General features: G+C 28.8%; 2 protein-coding genes across 4 annotated transcripts in view; one reads left to right on the top strand and one right to left on the bottom strand.

Moving 5' to 3' along the window:
• Positions 1-15,579, bottom strand: part of LOC129956611 (uncharacterized) — a 136,438-nt gene that overhangs the window by 3,662 nt on the left and 117,197 nt on the right. For 2 of the 3 annotated variants that reach the window (XM_056068557.1, XM_056068552.1), the window contains 3 exons: positions 9,051-9,097; positions 4,255-4,374; positions 726-773 (listed from right to left, as the gene is read on the bottom strand). In XM_056068557.1, coding sequence (XP_055924532.1) covers positions 726-773; positions 4,255-4,374; positions 9,051-9,065 — 183 coding nt within the window. In that variant the 5' untranslated portion in view covers positions 9,066-9,097. Of the gene's footprint in view, positions 1-725; positions 774-4,254; positions 4,375-9,050; positions 9,098-12,377; positions 12,509-15,579 lie in introns of those variants that run through there. The other variant, XM_056068545.1, reaches the window with a different exon arrangement.
• The window catches only part of LOC129956571 (uncharacterized), a 78,821-nt gene that overhangs the window by 32,503 nt on the left and 30,739 nt on the right, over positions 1-15,579 (top strand). The window lies entirely within an intron of this gene.

Here is a 15,579-nt window from a genome sequence, read left to right as displayed (position 1 = left end):
TCGAATAATTATTTCCATTTTGCAGTCAACCTAATCTATCAGCACCTAATAAATGAAAATGCTGAGATAAGGGATCTATAAATAAGTATATATAGTTAATAAAGGAAATTATTCGGAACGAATTTTGTAGACCTTTTCATCTTGTTAAAGTTGAAGCGATCGTATGAAATGCGATATAGTCCTGTAATTTATATAAATGCATAATCATGTTTTGGAAAGATTATTAACCAATACAACCAATTTTTCGAATTAATTTATTAATTAACCATTCTGAATGAAAACGATATTCATAGTTCACATTGGTGCACTTTGGAATACCAGCTAGTTTTTTTTAATAAAAATTAATACATTTTCATGGAAACTCGCATCTAAACCATCATAACTATATAATATCAATCTGGAGTAATTTATAATCCTTCTATCATTAATTTTAAAGAGAAAAGTTGGAAAAAGATTTTTTATTATTGGATTAGGAGACATGAGAAGAAAATACAAAAGATCTATAAGATTATCTTAAAATGAATAGATACTAGTAGCACAGTTTCTAGAATAAAAAAAAATCAGGGCAATAGAAAAACTTTCTTAAATAACTGATGAAATCTTGAGCTACTAGTATTTATCTTAAAATAAATAAATACTAGTAGCACAGTTTCTAGAATTAAAAAAAATTCAGGGCAATAGAAAAACTTTCATAAATAACTGACTTAATAATGTAAGTGACTTACCAACCAGTATTCGCCACCCAGTTGGAAAAATTCATTAAATTGTTTTCTCTGAAATAAATACATAAGTTCATTAGAAAGAAATGTCATACTATTATCTGAAAAAAAATGTTTTTATTATAATATAAATTTCATAAGTATAACTACAATAATTTAAATTTGTTCCTTTTCCCTTTTCTTGTATCAAACTTTGTTTCAATTGTCACACAATATTTCTATTCGGATTTTTTCACAGATTTATGAATAATTAATGTCGAATTAATCAATGTTATTATCATATAATCTAAAAAACAAGAAGTTTATATGCAGCATTCCTATTACTCATCGATTTAAGTCTAGACGCAAATCAAGAAAAGATCTCATTAGAACTACGCTTAATTTTTCTAAGATTTTCCAAGTAAAGTTTCGGTAACGGTTAATTATTTCAAGGATTCTTAATTTTTCAATTCTAAATAAATCAATCAGATAAATTCATTAATAAATTAGACACGTTATCTCTAATAAAATAATAATACTTTTAGTTTAATTTCTTCACTAATAAAGGCTTTTTCTAATCTTAAAAAGTAATAATCCCAGCTTTTAGATTTGATGCTTACTTTAGCTGTTTATAATCTAATCAATCTAGCAATTTCATCCAATGATTTTACACGCAGAATTTGATCACTATTCTGGATTACCATAATTTTTATTAGATCATTCCCATTCGATACGAAGTTTTTCAAACGGTAATTCTTTGCTTTTCCGTTGCGACTAATAATCCAGTTTTAGCTTACTTTTCATTTCTTACTTTCGTTTCTGTTCCTTCAAATCTAATAACTCTTTTGTCAACCCTTTGTCGTAGATTTTATCGACAGTCATTAAAATATATAAAATGACTGTAGACATGTCAGAAATAGTTGAGTCGTCCAAGTCCTTTGTTAATCGAATTGAAATGATCTTTTTTGTATTTGTAATTGGAAGCGGTATTTTTTAAGAACAAACTCTAATATTAAAAGGATCAGGAATCAATTCTAATATTACACAGATTAAATCTTTAAAGAAGTTCCTTGTGATATAGATATTATTAAAAATACAGCAATAATATATCTGGTTTACATAGACATTACGACTAAGAAATACATTTTAACAATACAATTAAAACTCTTAAAAGAAAAAATATCAGCAACTTTCAAAACAATAAATAATCCTATTCTGAACAATGATTACAAATACAAAAGAATGTTAGATGTGTGCTTTTTAAATGAGCATATCTTACTGATAACACTTTAAACTTACATTAAAAAATAAATAAATAAATAAAACTTTAGCATGTAGAAAGGAAAAGAAAGAAAATAATCAATACGTGTATGCCAATATACGTTCGTTTTCTTTAGGAAGTAAAAATGATTTATGTTTTTAGCACATTCTCCTTACAAATGAAAACATCTTAAAAGCTTGGCATGAATCATCAAATCATTCAATAATTTCCTTTCATGGAAATAAGTTTTTTAAAAAGACTTATTAAACATTCTCAGCAAGCACACATCAAAAAACAGAATATGAATCGTTTCCTTTGCTTGGAGACTTCCGGTTTTGGTTAACCCTTTAAAGGGCCATTTTTTTCTAGTCATATTATGTTAAAATATTTTTAAGCTTGTAATAAGAATAAGAAAAGGGATTCATTTAGCTTATTAAATAAATTTAATTTGATTAATTAATTAATTTGGTTAATTAATAATTAAGTGACAAATCAAGACACGTCATTTTGTGTGAGATAAAGAACTGAAGCATCTAAGTTTCTGTCTTTCTAAAAAAATTTGTCAGAACTTATGCCAACGTACATAATTTCATACAAAGATTGATAAATTTGGTGGGAAGCATACTAGGGCCCTAGAAAGGGTTAAAGATGCTATAGCAGCCATTACAAAAAAATCTTTCAGTTTTTTTTTTTTTTGTAAATATACAAAGATTTATACTGAAAGATGTTAAATCGATGACGAGAAAAACAGATATCCATTAAAACTTCAAAGAAAATGATGACCCCAGAACATCTGGAATGAATGCCAATGACTGATGATCTCCCAAAACAAACTTTGTATCCTTCAAGAAATTATCCTAGGAAAATAAATATCGATATCCACCGATTACCAGGAGTACTTATTTCAGGAGTTGACCATAAAGAATATAATTCCGGTAACCATCGATTACCAAAACAAAATCAATTACTTTTTCTTCAATAAGACCTACTTTTTCCTTGATCGAACCTCTGCCACCAATAGTAAGAGGGGTCTTTTACTTATCGCGTTTTTTATTCATAAACATGTGATCGGATTGGAACGACAATGTTAATCCCACGATAATTTATTAACTAATGCATTCACAATAACATTACATAAAAACATGTAAATAATATCAGAACATTTATCTCCCTTCTCTCTGCCGAATCCCTCTCTACATTCCCTTTTATCCATTCTTCTTTAATTGGTGATTGATTTTCTCGCGGGGCTCTCAGAAAAATTACCAGTTAATAGTAGCACTTTATATATTGTTAAACTATCTTTAACCTGACTTGTTTAACACAAAATTCGAAACCGTATTGTGATTACTATGAAAAGCTAATCTTCTCTAAAAATCCTTGTGCAATTTTTACTTTCTGTTTACACAGAATAGAGAAAGTACGGTAATCGACAAAAAATTCGAACTCTAGATTTTGAAGAATCTCTACGTTTTAGACCACTCTGAGTTCAAAAAAACACATTTTTAAAAAATGCTCGTCTGTCTGACCGTTTTTCTATGCGTGACAAAGATAACTTAAAAACATTGTGAACTAGATGGTTGAAATTTGGTGCACAATTTTTACACCAAATTTGCAGATTTTTGTCAAATTTTGAGTGAAATCTCTTTAAGGGAAGTTCGTCTGTTCAGCTATTCGAGTTAACACGATAATTACAAAAGGAAAAGAGCTAGATAGATAAAATTCGGTACTTAGATTTCACATCTGTTCTGTAGACACTCAAATTTTGAGCCAAATCCATCAAGGTGTTGATTATCTGTCGGTCAGTATTTTCAAACGCATATAAAAGCGATAATTCAAAAACGCAGTGAATTAAATATATCAAATTTGGTACTGAATTTTGTTACTACAAGTACAGTTTTGTGTCAAATTTTGGCTTTCAATCGGTTGTGAAAAACATATCTGTAACACAAATTTTATTTTCATATACTTTTAATTACATTCCAGAGAATAATTACCACATAATTCACCAAGGGTAACATGATAGATTCAGTAAAAGTGCTAAAGTCACGCCAAAAGTAAATATTTCGTAACTATTGTACGCCAATGCCATGTAAGGCGTTCTCTGACATGACAGATTTATTAGATTGTATGCGTTAAAGTTTTGGGAGATCACACCAGCTGGTTATTATTAATACAAATGTGCCAAATATAAATATAATAAAAACAGAAAAATAGATTAAAATTCTAACATTAAGTAAAAATGATTCATGTATTTTTAAAAATGCTAACATATATGAAGAAAATCAATAATCTTACGTTTTTTTCTTCTGAAAATTCGCAGACAATACTTCGGTATCTAATCCAGTTTTCTATAGTATTCTCTGGACCTTCTACGCCGGTAACTGTTTTAATCCATTCCCAGCCTTTTACTATGATCTTTCAAATATACATGGAAGAAATTATATATACTTATTATATGACCTAATTAATGCAAAAAACATGACCGTTATTTTTAATAAAAATAGCTATTTCTTAAAATATTTAGCTGTTTCAGGGAAGGAGTTAAATCAATTTAAGCTAAAATGCACTTCTCTTCCAGGATTTCACCAAATATTTCATTGCAATTCAATTATTTTTAAATAGTATAAAAATTTTATTGAAGAATACTCAATTTTCTGAATCCAAAACTCATTTGAAGGCTAGAACTTAAAAAAACTGATTATGAGAAATATCCATTTCCAGTATCATGGGTATCCATTTTCTCAAATAAGTATTCATTTATTCCGCATTACAAAATTGACACAGTTTGTAAACCTCAGTATTCAATTCATATGTACTGAGCTACTACTACTTAAAAAATAATTTAGAAAAGGAAAAAAAAGAAGAAAGAAAATAGTGAGAATGAATTTTAAAAAATCTTTAAAAAAGCAAAAGAAGGCTTATGATATGTTTGAAAAATATACTAATGGTAAAAAAAGTAGGATTAAAAATTAAACTATAAGACAAGGAAATAAATAAAATATTTTATTCTATTGTAAAACCAGCATTTACAATAGAAGCGATATTAAAAATATGTTGAATATGCGTTGCTAGTGTATGGAAAGCAGAAATATCCTGGGAGACCAGTTGGAACAGAAAGACAAGGGGCATGACTTACAAAACTATGAATTAGAAATTTTGAGAATGGATAGCATGAACAGACACTCTTTCTTATATATACAGGGTGGTTATAATTAAAGTTCCACTTTGAATAGGCCTTAAAAGGAAAACTACTGGACCAATGTTATCAAACTTGGCAAGAGTTTAAAGAAATTCATGGGAATTACTTTTCCGCAAAAAAAAAGTTCAAAAAGTCGCCACCAGGGGTGAAATGTAATATTATTAAACAAAATAGGAGAGTCAGCCATCTCCGCAACAACAACCGCCGCAACAACAACATTGGGGGGAACTGTGGTTGAGTCCTAAGGGCCGTCACCGGCCACGGTACAACCTTCCCCGAAGGAAGTACATCCCGTCATAGATGGAAGGAGTGAGATCCCCGACCTATTATTATACCCTCCAGGGTGGCGAGATCCAACTGCCATGCAGGAAGCATCTCATCCTCATTTCGAGGTGTCCCCCGGGGGGTTAGCAAAATAGGACATGAAGACATCAGGTTAAAATGCGTTTAATCGTTTCTGGAACGTGTTACAAAGCATGTTCAATGTGGCATCCACCATTTTCTGAAAGCAAGTTAAATCGCATTACTGCATTCTCAACAGCAGCTCTTAGCATATTAGGAGGAGTGTTGCGCACATGTCGATGTATCGCATCTTTCAGTTCCGCCAAATTGTTCAGATTATCGCCACAAACACTGTTTTTGAGATAACACACATTGAATGCTTTGTAACACGTTTCAGAAATAATTAAAAACATTTTAAACCGGTGTCTTCATGTCCTATTTTGCTTAGCAATGCTGCATACAGCGACATTTCCCCCTGGTGGTGAGTCTTTGAACTTTTTTCAACAGAAAAAAAATTTCTATGAACTCCTTTAAACTATTGCCAAGTTAAAAAAAAACATTTGGTCCTGTAGTTTTCTTTCTATGACGCTTTCAAAGTTGAACTTTAATTATAACCATCCAGTTTCCCAAGCCTGAAATATATATTAAAGTTCTTGATAAATTGTAATAATGCCCCCTCTTAATCTCCCTCTCTCTGAGATATATGAAACTACTGATTTGTCTTTATTATAAAAGTAAACTGCTATTTTTCTATTCAGTAAGTTAATATTGCTAAATGATTTTATGTAAACTTCATAAGATAAATTAACTGAGTTTTTTTAAATTTTCATACTTCAAATAATAATTAAAATATTTTAATTTCGTACATATTTAGAATAATTATTAACTTATTAACTGGATATGACGAATGGGTTGGGTTATAATTCGTTCAATTCAATTATTTGGTAAAATTAAAATTATATATATTATATTCCTTGACGTCTCAAATAGTATTAGTGATTGTATTGATGATTCAATTGTTGCAGAAAATAACTGACTTTAAAAATTACATGCATAAATAATTAAAAAGTGAATACTTCTAATTAAATAGCTCATTCATTACAAGTCAAATCAGAATGATTGAGTCAATGCTCAGGTAAATGTTAACATACCTCTCATTAATTAAAATATTTTGATTTTATTAGCTATACATAAAACTATTTATCAAATATTATGAAATAATGAAATATTATTGAATTAAAATTATTTTTGTCTTTAACATATTTTTAAATTTGGCAGGAAAATATCCAATTACCACAACAGAATGACAAAATCCTAATTTATGACTATATATTTATGGATTATTTTTATACTTATTAAAATATGAATTTCAACACTTATATTACATCATTTTACGTAATTTCTCCTTGTTTATGTTTTTAAACTTTTAAATATTTGCTGAGTATTGTAGTACTAATTATATTGTGACAAATGCATTTTTTTAAGGTTGCGAAGTTTTTTATGATCGGCAGTGTAATTTGATAAAAACAAAACTTTCTATCTGATCATTTAAGGAATAAATGTGGTCCTTATATGTACATATTGTTAGATGTTAGAAAAGAAGTAGAGACATAAAGAGCTTTTATTATTTTTTCTAGCTATTAATAAGTTATCCACAAAATGTAGAGTATTTAACAACTATAGTATGTATTTCAAAATTAAGTGCACAGAAAATTGGAAGCTGTTTCTGCAATTTTTGAAACCATTTTTAATACAATAGAACTACAAAGCATTATAGTTAAAGAATCTTAATGCGATGTAACGTGGCTTCAGAAAGTAAGTAGTATTTGACATAATATCGTGCATTAGAAAATATTTCCGGAGCTGTAGATGAAATAACAGTTGGGAAACTCTGCTACAAATGTAGTTGAATAGGATTGGTTGGCTTGTTAACTTGTAGAAATTTTTTCATATAATCATCAGTGAAATCCGTGGCTAAACCATCCATCGTATTTCACGAATTAAAAAATTTGAAATAAAACTTTAGCGTGTTAATAACACACGATAAAGAACAATCCAGTGTTCCTAGCTACTTTTTTTCAAGTTTTAAAATACGCCCATTCATTCTTGGACATTTTTTATTTAATAAAAACTAGAGGTTATTTTTCTAATAATATCGTATAAATTGTTACATTTCTAGCCTTCGACCTATAAATGTTTTAAATATATGCAATATCTGAATTTTATATGTATTCTTTAGCAAAATAACAGACTAAATAACAAGTTTATATAATTAAGTAATCGGAATTAGACAAACATCTTATTATTATATAGACATATTTATAAAGGAGACAAAATGCAAAGCTGGTTCTTCTTGATTCATTTAAATATAAATTAAATAATTCTGAAAATTTAGATTTTTACGTTTCTTTACAAAATAATTTTCATAGAAAAAATCTCTATCACTGTTTACATATATTAAGATCATATAAAATTCTAAACAATGTTGTTCTTTTATGATTTTATATAATGAACCGATTAATTATTGATTTATAAAAAATAAAATATTTTTTTTCTTAAAAATAAATGTAAATTTTCAAATTAATCAAATTTTATGCAATGGGAAATGTATTTAATTACTTATATTTTTTTTATTTTTAATATTAAAATTCTATTTTTATATAATTTATTCATTCTAAGTCAAAGTCATAAAAGAAAATTCAAGTTATATCTATTAACTTGTAGTATGTCTTTTGTAAAAATGTAAAAATGGCACAAGTACAAATAATAAAATTGATAAAAGCAGATTTAGTTTATGAAAATAGAGAAAAGAGCGATAACCTTTCTTTTAATTTTTCCTTCATTTCCCATGTGTTTTACCACAACTTGATTCGCAACAATAGAATTATCCTTTCTATTTGCGGTTTTAAAATGTGGGTAAGAAATCTTTCGATTCATATTTGTATTGGATCATATCAGCGGGGAAACGTTGTGACAAGTTTTTTTATTTTAAATGGCTATTGAAGGATTAATGGATTTGGAGCAGATATCTTCCGTGGATTATCGAGAGATATAAAATTTTTGACTAAGTGTTCGTTTGTTGGTTATTTTTACATCTGTGTAGTATCTTTCAGTTATTCGTTAATCATCTGCTATTTAGCTGTGTTTAATACCTGTCCATTTTATTACTTTATCTAATGCCTTTGATTGAATCTCTTTAAAAAGTGATTGCCATCAACAATCAGAAGTTTTTGAAATCACGATCAAAATCTTTTAATTCCACAGATCATATTATTATCTATTCACTTTACAAAGCATTTGAAGTCTAAAATAGTTATACAATAATCATTAAATTTACTTAAAGTTTTTTACAGTTTTTTTTCCTATAGCAATCTCAGCTTTACAGTACTTGGGATAAATACTTGGGATAATAAACACCTACACCGTAGTTACTCTAAGCGAACTAGGAGTAAAAGAAAAGCAGTAAAAGTAAAAGCCTGTGTTACTCTATTGAAATTCAGATGCATTTCCTTTCATTTTTGATTTGAAATAATTATCATTCGTTAAGAATGAGTTATAATCGAAAAACAATTGAATTTTGGAAAAATTCAAGAAAAAAAAAAGGTATTACCTCGTCTCCACACATGTCCCCTAGTTTTTGAAATTCTTCAATATTATCTAAACAAAAATAGTAAAACAAGTTTTATTGTTCAACTAATTATTTGAATAACATGTGAAAGCCATTAATATGATATATCTTCACCAGTTAACAATTTCGACATCTTCGGAAAATGCATATCTAAATTGTTATAAACATATATATATATACATAATTGTACAATTATTATATAAATATTTATATAATAATTGATATTTGTCATTGAATACAGTATTATAAATATACATTATTATAAATATGATATTATAAATGCTTTTTCCATGACGAATATACTCATCAAAAACAGTTAATTGATTAAATATGAAGCATTCAAAGAAGATTTATATTTGGTATCAATAACTAGTATTATTATGTTCATTTCATATTGATTTTATAGCAATCAAATACATGCCTACAGTAATTTCAAAATTGCAATGGTGAGCAATAACTGTATGACAGAGGGGAACATTGCAGGTATTTAATTTTCTGGGTAAAAGAATATAATGTAAGCAAATATTAAGAAAGAAATACTTTCATTCTATGGAGATACGTGTTTATTACGTAATACTGTGCAGAACCATATCGAGATATTTTCTAATGATAGTTTCAAAATTTGCGGCAAAGAACGAAACAGAGGTTCCATTTTGACTGAGACAAAATCAACAGTCTAGTTAGCTGAGTTGATCGACGAGCATCCACACATAACGTTTATCTCAAATAGGATGTAGCGCATAAGATAATGTATAACCATTTTAATTTCCAAAAGTGTTCATCAGTATCCCTCTTAATCCTTGAATAAAAAAGAATTCATGATGTAGCTTCAAATGTCAACGTAATACTCATGATGTGACTAAACATTACTTGAACATACAAAGGAACACAAAAAGATTCGAACGGATCTGTCCTCAAATTCTTCTCTAGTAGCTTAATGAAAATACGGAATGGGTTTAACAAAATAATAATGATGATGAAACGTAGGTATTACTACCAAATCCGAATCCAAACGGGTTTCATTAAAGCAGAAAAATCTTCGTATACCTCATCCTATAAATTCAAAGTTACGCCATCAGCTGGTAAGGTTATACTTCAAATATTTTGCAATTTCAAAAAGTTGTTATTAGTCCACATGCACTGAGGGGACAAAAGTCTTGAAACAGCAATATGCACAAATACAAATAATAGTATTATCGTGTACAAACTGTGTAAATAGGCAATGCATAGGGAGGACTTTCATTTGTATTCGATGCATGTGATGATTATAGCTTCACGACGGGAATAAACAGCCTTTCATCTTGAAATGGCAGTTGGAGCTAGATGCATCAAACATTCCATTTCAGAAATCCTTTGGGAATTCAACATGCCGAAATCCACCGTTTCAAGAGTGTGACGAAAATACTTAATTTCAGGCATAGCCTCCCACCATAGACAACAGAGTGGTATCCTGCACTTAGTGATCGATGGGAGTAGATTTGTCAATGTTAACAGACAAGAAACTCTTCAAGAAATAACTGTAAGAATCAAAGTGGGACGTACGATGCAAGTGTCCGTTATTAGAGTTCGGCAAAATATGACTTTAATGGACTATGGCAATCCAAATCTAGTACTTTTACTAACAGCACGACATCAGCTGCACAGTTTCTCCTGGGTTCGTGACCTTATCATTTGGAATCTAGATGACTGGTAATTTCGTATTAACTGATGGTCGTATTCGAGTGTGGCGCAAACTCCACGAAGCAATGGATTCAAGTTGTCTACTAGGCACTGTGGAAGTTGGCGGTAGTCCCTTAAAGTCGTGGGCTATTTTTACATGATCTTTTGATTCAACTGAGCCAATGACTGACTGAAAATGGTTATGTTTAGCTACTTCAAGGCCATTCATGAACTTCATAGACTCAACTCCTCCTTGCTAAAAATATTTATAGAAAACAAAATTAAGGTAAAATTAAATACAAAGGATGTGATGTAAAGTGTTTCCAAATCCAAATTTTTAGTTAAAGATATACAAAAAAATTTTTATCCAAAATTTTAGTTAAAAGATATACAAAAGTTCTTTAACCTCAATATATTTATGCATATTAGTAACATTTGATATAAAATACAGATATTAAAGTTCCTACGTTTATAATAAGGACAACCGTTTCTATTCAAAAACTGAACAACATCTTTTTTTTTTTAATTCTTCATATTTTTATAATATATCTATCTTAAAGTAATCTCTGAACAAAACAACTTATTTATAGAAATAAAATTTTATAATACGTAAAGCTTCGGAATTCTACTTTGAATAAGAACAAACACACATAATAACCCCACAACAAATATTCCAGAAAAAACATTTTCCAAATTTATTGAAAAATTGCTCGTGGAATTAGACGAAGTATTGATGATGTTCAATGTTCAAATAAATATAACAATTTATAGCAAAATAAATTATGTTAAATTGTTTTTATCTATGATCTGCTTACCTGTCGACAAAATTGCCATTTCTGTACCGTAAAAAAAAAAGAAAATCCTTTATCTGCCAATACGGAATTATCCTATGTTCCATAACTCAAAGCCACAATATGCTGTTCTTTAATTCATTTATTAGTTGTAAAACAATATTTAGAGACCAGTGCTAATCATATCAAAATTGTCTAGACTCTGCATTGATCACACTCGTTTTACTCATAAACACCTTTTTATTTGGCAATCAAGCTCCTTTCTACTCGAGATGATTTTAACGGTTCTTCATCTTTTAATTGAGTGTCCTGATTTTAATCATCATCCTTTAATATTTTAATACGTCAGCATTGGACACGCAAATGTTCGTGGGCGAACGTTTCCACAAAAACTCTTTAAATTTCTAAAAGCAATTGGTATTTTATCATTGTATTTAACGTTTGAATTTGTTATCATTTTTAGCACCTTCTTTACAATGTTATGAGACATGGCTTTGCTTTTTTATTAATCAGCTTCTGATTTTACAGAATTTTACATAAAATTTCTTTTTATATTTAAACCATACGATTGACGCAGTATAGTCAAATATGGCTCTTCAGCCACTAAAATCCCACGATTCTATCCTATACTACTCATATCAAAATATATTACACAGCCTCCTATGATAAAACCTGAGAAGTGTTTACTGCGATTTAAAACAATACGATTCATGCATGCTCAATCCGTATTCTTAAAATTGCCTTTGTTTAAAGAAAGAAGTGCATATTTCAAAATTCTAAAGATATCAACATTTTTTAGCTAAATAATCGGAAAAAATTCGCATTTAAAAAAAAATTGACATAATTAAATGAACTTTACTTAATGGGCATAAGAGCTTGAAATAGCAGTTATACATGTCTTCTGCCTTCAATTCACTGCCGTCTCCACAAGAAATGAAAAGAAGTAACACACACGTTGCAGGGTACACTCTCTTCATGTTCCAGAACAAAATATGCATATTTTCAGAAGCAACACAAAAAAAAAAAATTGCCGAGAGTTTTAAAGCGATTGCAAACAATAGCAGTGTCCTCGTATTTGTATGGTTTACACATGCATTAATGAGAAAACTCTTTTCCTCATTGGTCGAAAAATTATATAACACGAAAGTAATTTAATAATGATCTCTTAGGGGAAAAAATTATGAGGAAATTAAATCATTGTTCGAAAATACCATTTCCGTACACTTTATTTACACACCAAAAATTTGAATAAGTTTCAAAAGAATTTAATCATTACATAGATCCAATACAATGGATGATTCTCCTGTTTAAGAGATGAAGTCTATTATATCTGTTTCTACTCATAGATATCGGAAGTTTAGAGAATGGGTCTCTGACTTCGGAATACAGTATTTGTGATCGGCTCAAAATAATGACAAAAATCCCCCATTTTAGTCATGCCAATATAGCCTCATGTATCTTTAAAACGAGATTTTAATCTGATAAAAAATTAAACAAAGCTTCAAGATGCAGCAAATAACGCCAAAAATTTCAGCTTCTAGTCAAATATTTCTGATGAATTGTTATCTTCTCAAGATCTGTCAACCCTTAAAAACTGTGTAAGTAGTCTTGAAACTCATTATTTAAACTTATGTGAATTATGAATAGATAAGATGTATATTTTAATAGGATTAATTTTTAATTTAATATGTTAAGTAAAACAAATGCTTTATTGACATAAATATAAAGGATTCCTAATGATAAAAGAATAAGGTAAAGGAATTATTCATTTTTATAATTTTGAATAATTTTTTTTAATTTTGAATAATTTTTCATATGGTAAATTCTTTCCAAATATTTATTACACCATTAATTATATATATATATATATATATATATATATATATATATATATATATATATATATATATATATATATATATACATATATATATATATATATATATATATATATATATATATATATATATATATATATATATATATATATATATATATATATATATATATATATATATATATATATATATATATATATATAAATTTATTTATATATGTATATTTTTAGAAGCAGTATGATTTTTTGAAATTACATTACGTTTTATGGTGTTCTTTAAAAGAGAATAACGGAAAAGTAATGCATAAATGACATCTTTTAAATACTTAAATGCATAACGGCTTATTAATTCCATTAATGTATGAAAGAGTTATATTTCAGTTATATGTAAGAGCTATTCGAGGTTAAAACGTTATTAATAATTACTTTTCAAAATTCTGATCTCTTCTTTAATTTCTTTCTTTACTATAATAAAAGTGCGTGCGTGTGTGTGTGTGTGTGTGTGTGTGTGTGTGTGTGTGTGTGTGTGTGTGTGTGTGTGTGTGTGTGTGTGTGTGTCTGTGTATCTGGGGGGGGTCGGAAAATAGTATAAAACAGAATGATTTTGACACCAAAACCGGAGGTATTCAGGTTCAAGACCGATTCCACCGAAGAACCGACATGTAAGTGATATGGCGCGGAAGTTTGGAGAGGAGTGTACCAACTCAAGTGTCGCCCTCGTCATCTGACCGCAACTCAAAGTTACGAGGTCCGTTCCAAAATAGCCCTGGTGTTGCTTTAAAACGGGAAGTAAATATAGCTAAACTAAATTAATCCTCAACATAATTTTCAACATTTCATTGTGGCAATGGAATTTTGGATCATTTTCAATGGATGGATCAATTGGATCAATCGGCAATGGATCATTTTCTTGTTTCATCAAATATTTAATTGCATAATTTTTTTTCTAGCTAATTAAAAATTATAAATAAGTTCACATGAGGATTAGTTTTCATGGGAAATTAAAATATGAAGTCACATTACTCGGTGGAAAAGCATGAAATAAGAAGATGGATTATTCCCAAAAGCTTACATTTCTTAACATTGTAACATTGCTTGATTCAATTGAGTTTATAAGTTATGTTCATATATACCATAACACAGATAATGTGTGATGAGATTAATAAAGTAAGGCAATTTTGACAAAATCTAAATCAATTTGTTGATTAAAAATATTTAAAAAAAGAAATAATGAGCATTAAGTTATGCATAAGAGATTTAATTTGAAATCCCGACTAATTTAATTCAATAAATATTCCCGACTAAGTAGCTAATCATAAAATACAGCTGATAAAAAAGTCCCATCGAGGATAAATATTAAAAAAATACTATAACCTTGTTAACTACGAAGTAAATAGGGTGGAAATAATATTTTAATCAAGATTTCACACACATCTCTACACGTAAAAATTAACATGTATATAGGGAGATTCTTAAATCAGGAAACATTTTTCAAGAGACAGCCTTCCAACAAAGACAAGTAATTTTTACAGTAGAACATAAACATCAACCGTTATAGGGGTTCTTTCTCGGTGAATTAGTAAAAGAAACAAACACACACAAAATAAGCTATATAATAAATTTAAAACAAATGCGAATTCGCAATAATTGAACAACATAATTTTAAAAATAACACTATAAGAAACCGTAAGCAGTATTGAGATATTTAATGACAATAGCCACAAAAAAAAACCTCGACTTGATTTAATTCCGGTGCAAACTGAATGACCGAACCATCACAAAAAATAACTTTGAACTCTATGGTCAATGCAAGACAACCGCCTTTTTAACCATCACATGATGGAGCGATGATACAGACATACAATCGGCGATGGCATTAGCGAACCACAACAACTTTATTATACTCATCAGGGAAGTGAATAATGGTTATTTTAGCGAAATATTATCACCCTCATATCTGAGGAAACGCCAATGCAGTATGAGATCCCAATATAAAATTGATCGATCCCAATAAAAATTATCAAGCATTTAAAGCAAGTATCCAAGGAACTTGGCATTCAAACTTATACATGCTTCGTGTGTTATCATTTATATAACAAAGGGACTGTGGTATTGTAAATATGAGTGTCCATTAATCTTGTATAGTAGATTTTGTCTGGTATTTCCGCTTTCTTTTACTTGAATGGCAGAGGGTCTCTTGCAACTGATCGAATTAGCTCTTATC

This window comes from Argiope bruennichi, chromosome 2 (genome assembly GCF_947563725.1).
Source record: "Argiope bruennichi chromosome 2, qqArgBrue1.1, whole genome shotgun sequence".
NCBI classification, from domain to species: domain Eukaryota; kingdom Metazoa; phylum Arthropoda; class Arachnida; order Araneae; family Araneidae; genus Argiope; species Argiope bruennichi.
This window is presented reverse-complemented; position numbering and strand designations above follow the sequence as displayed.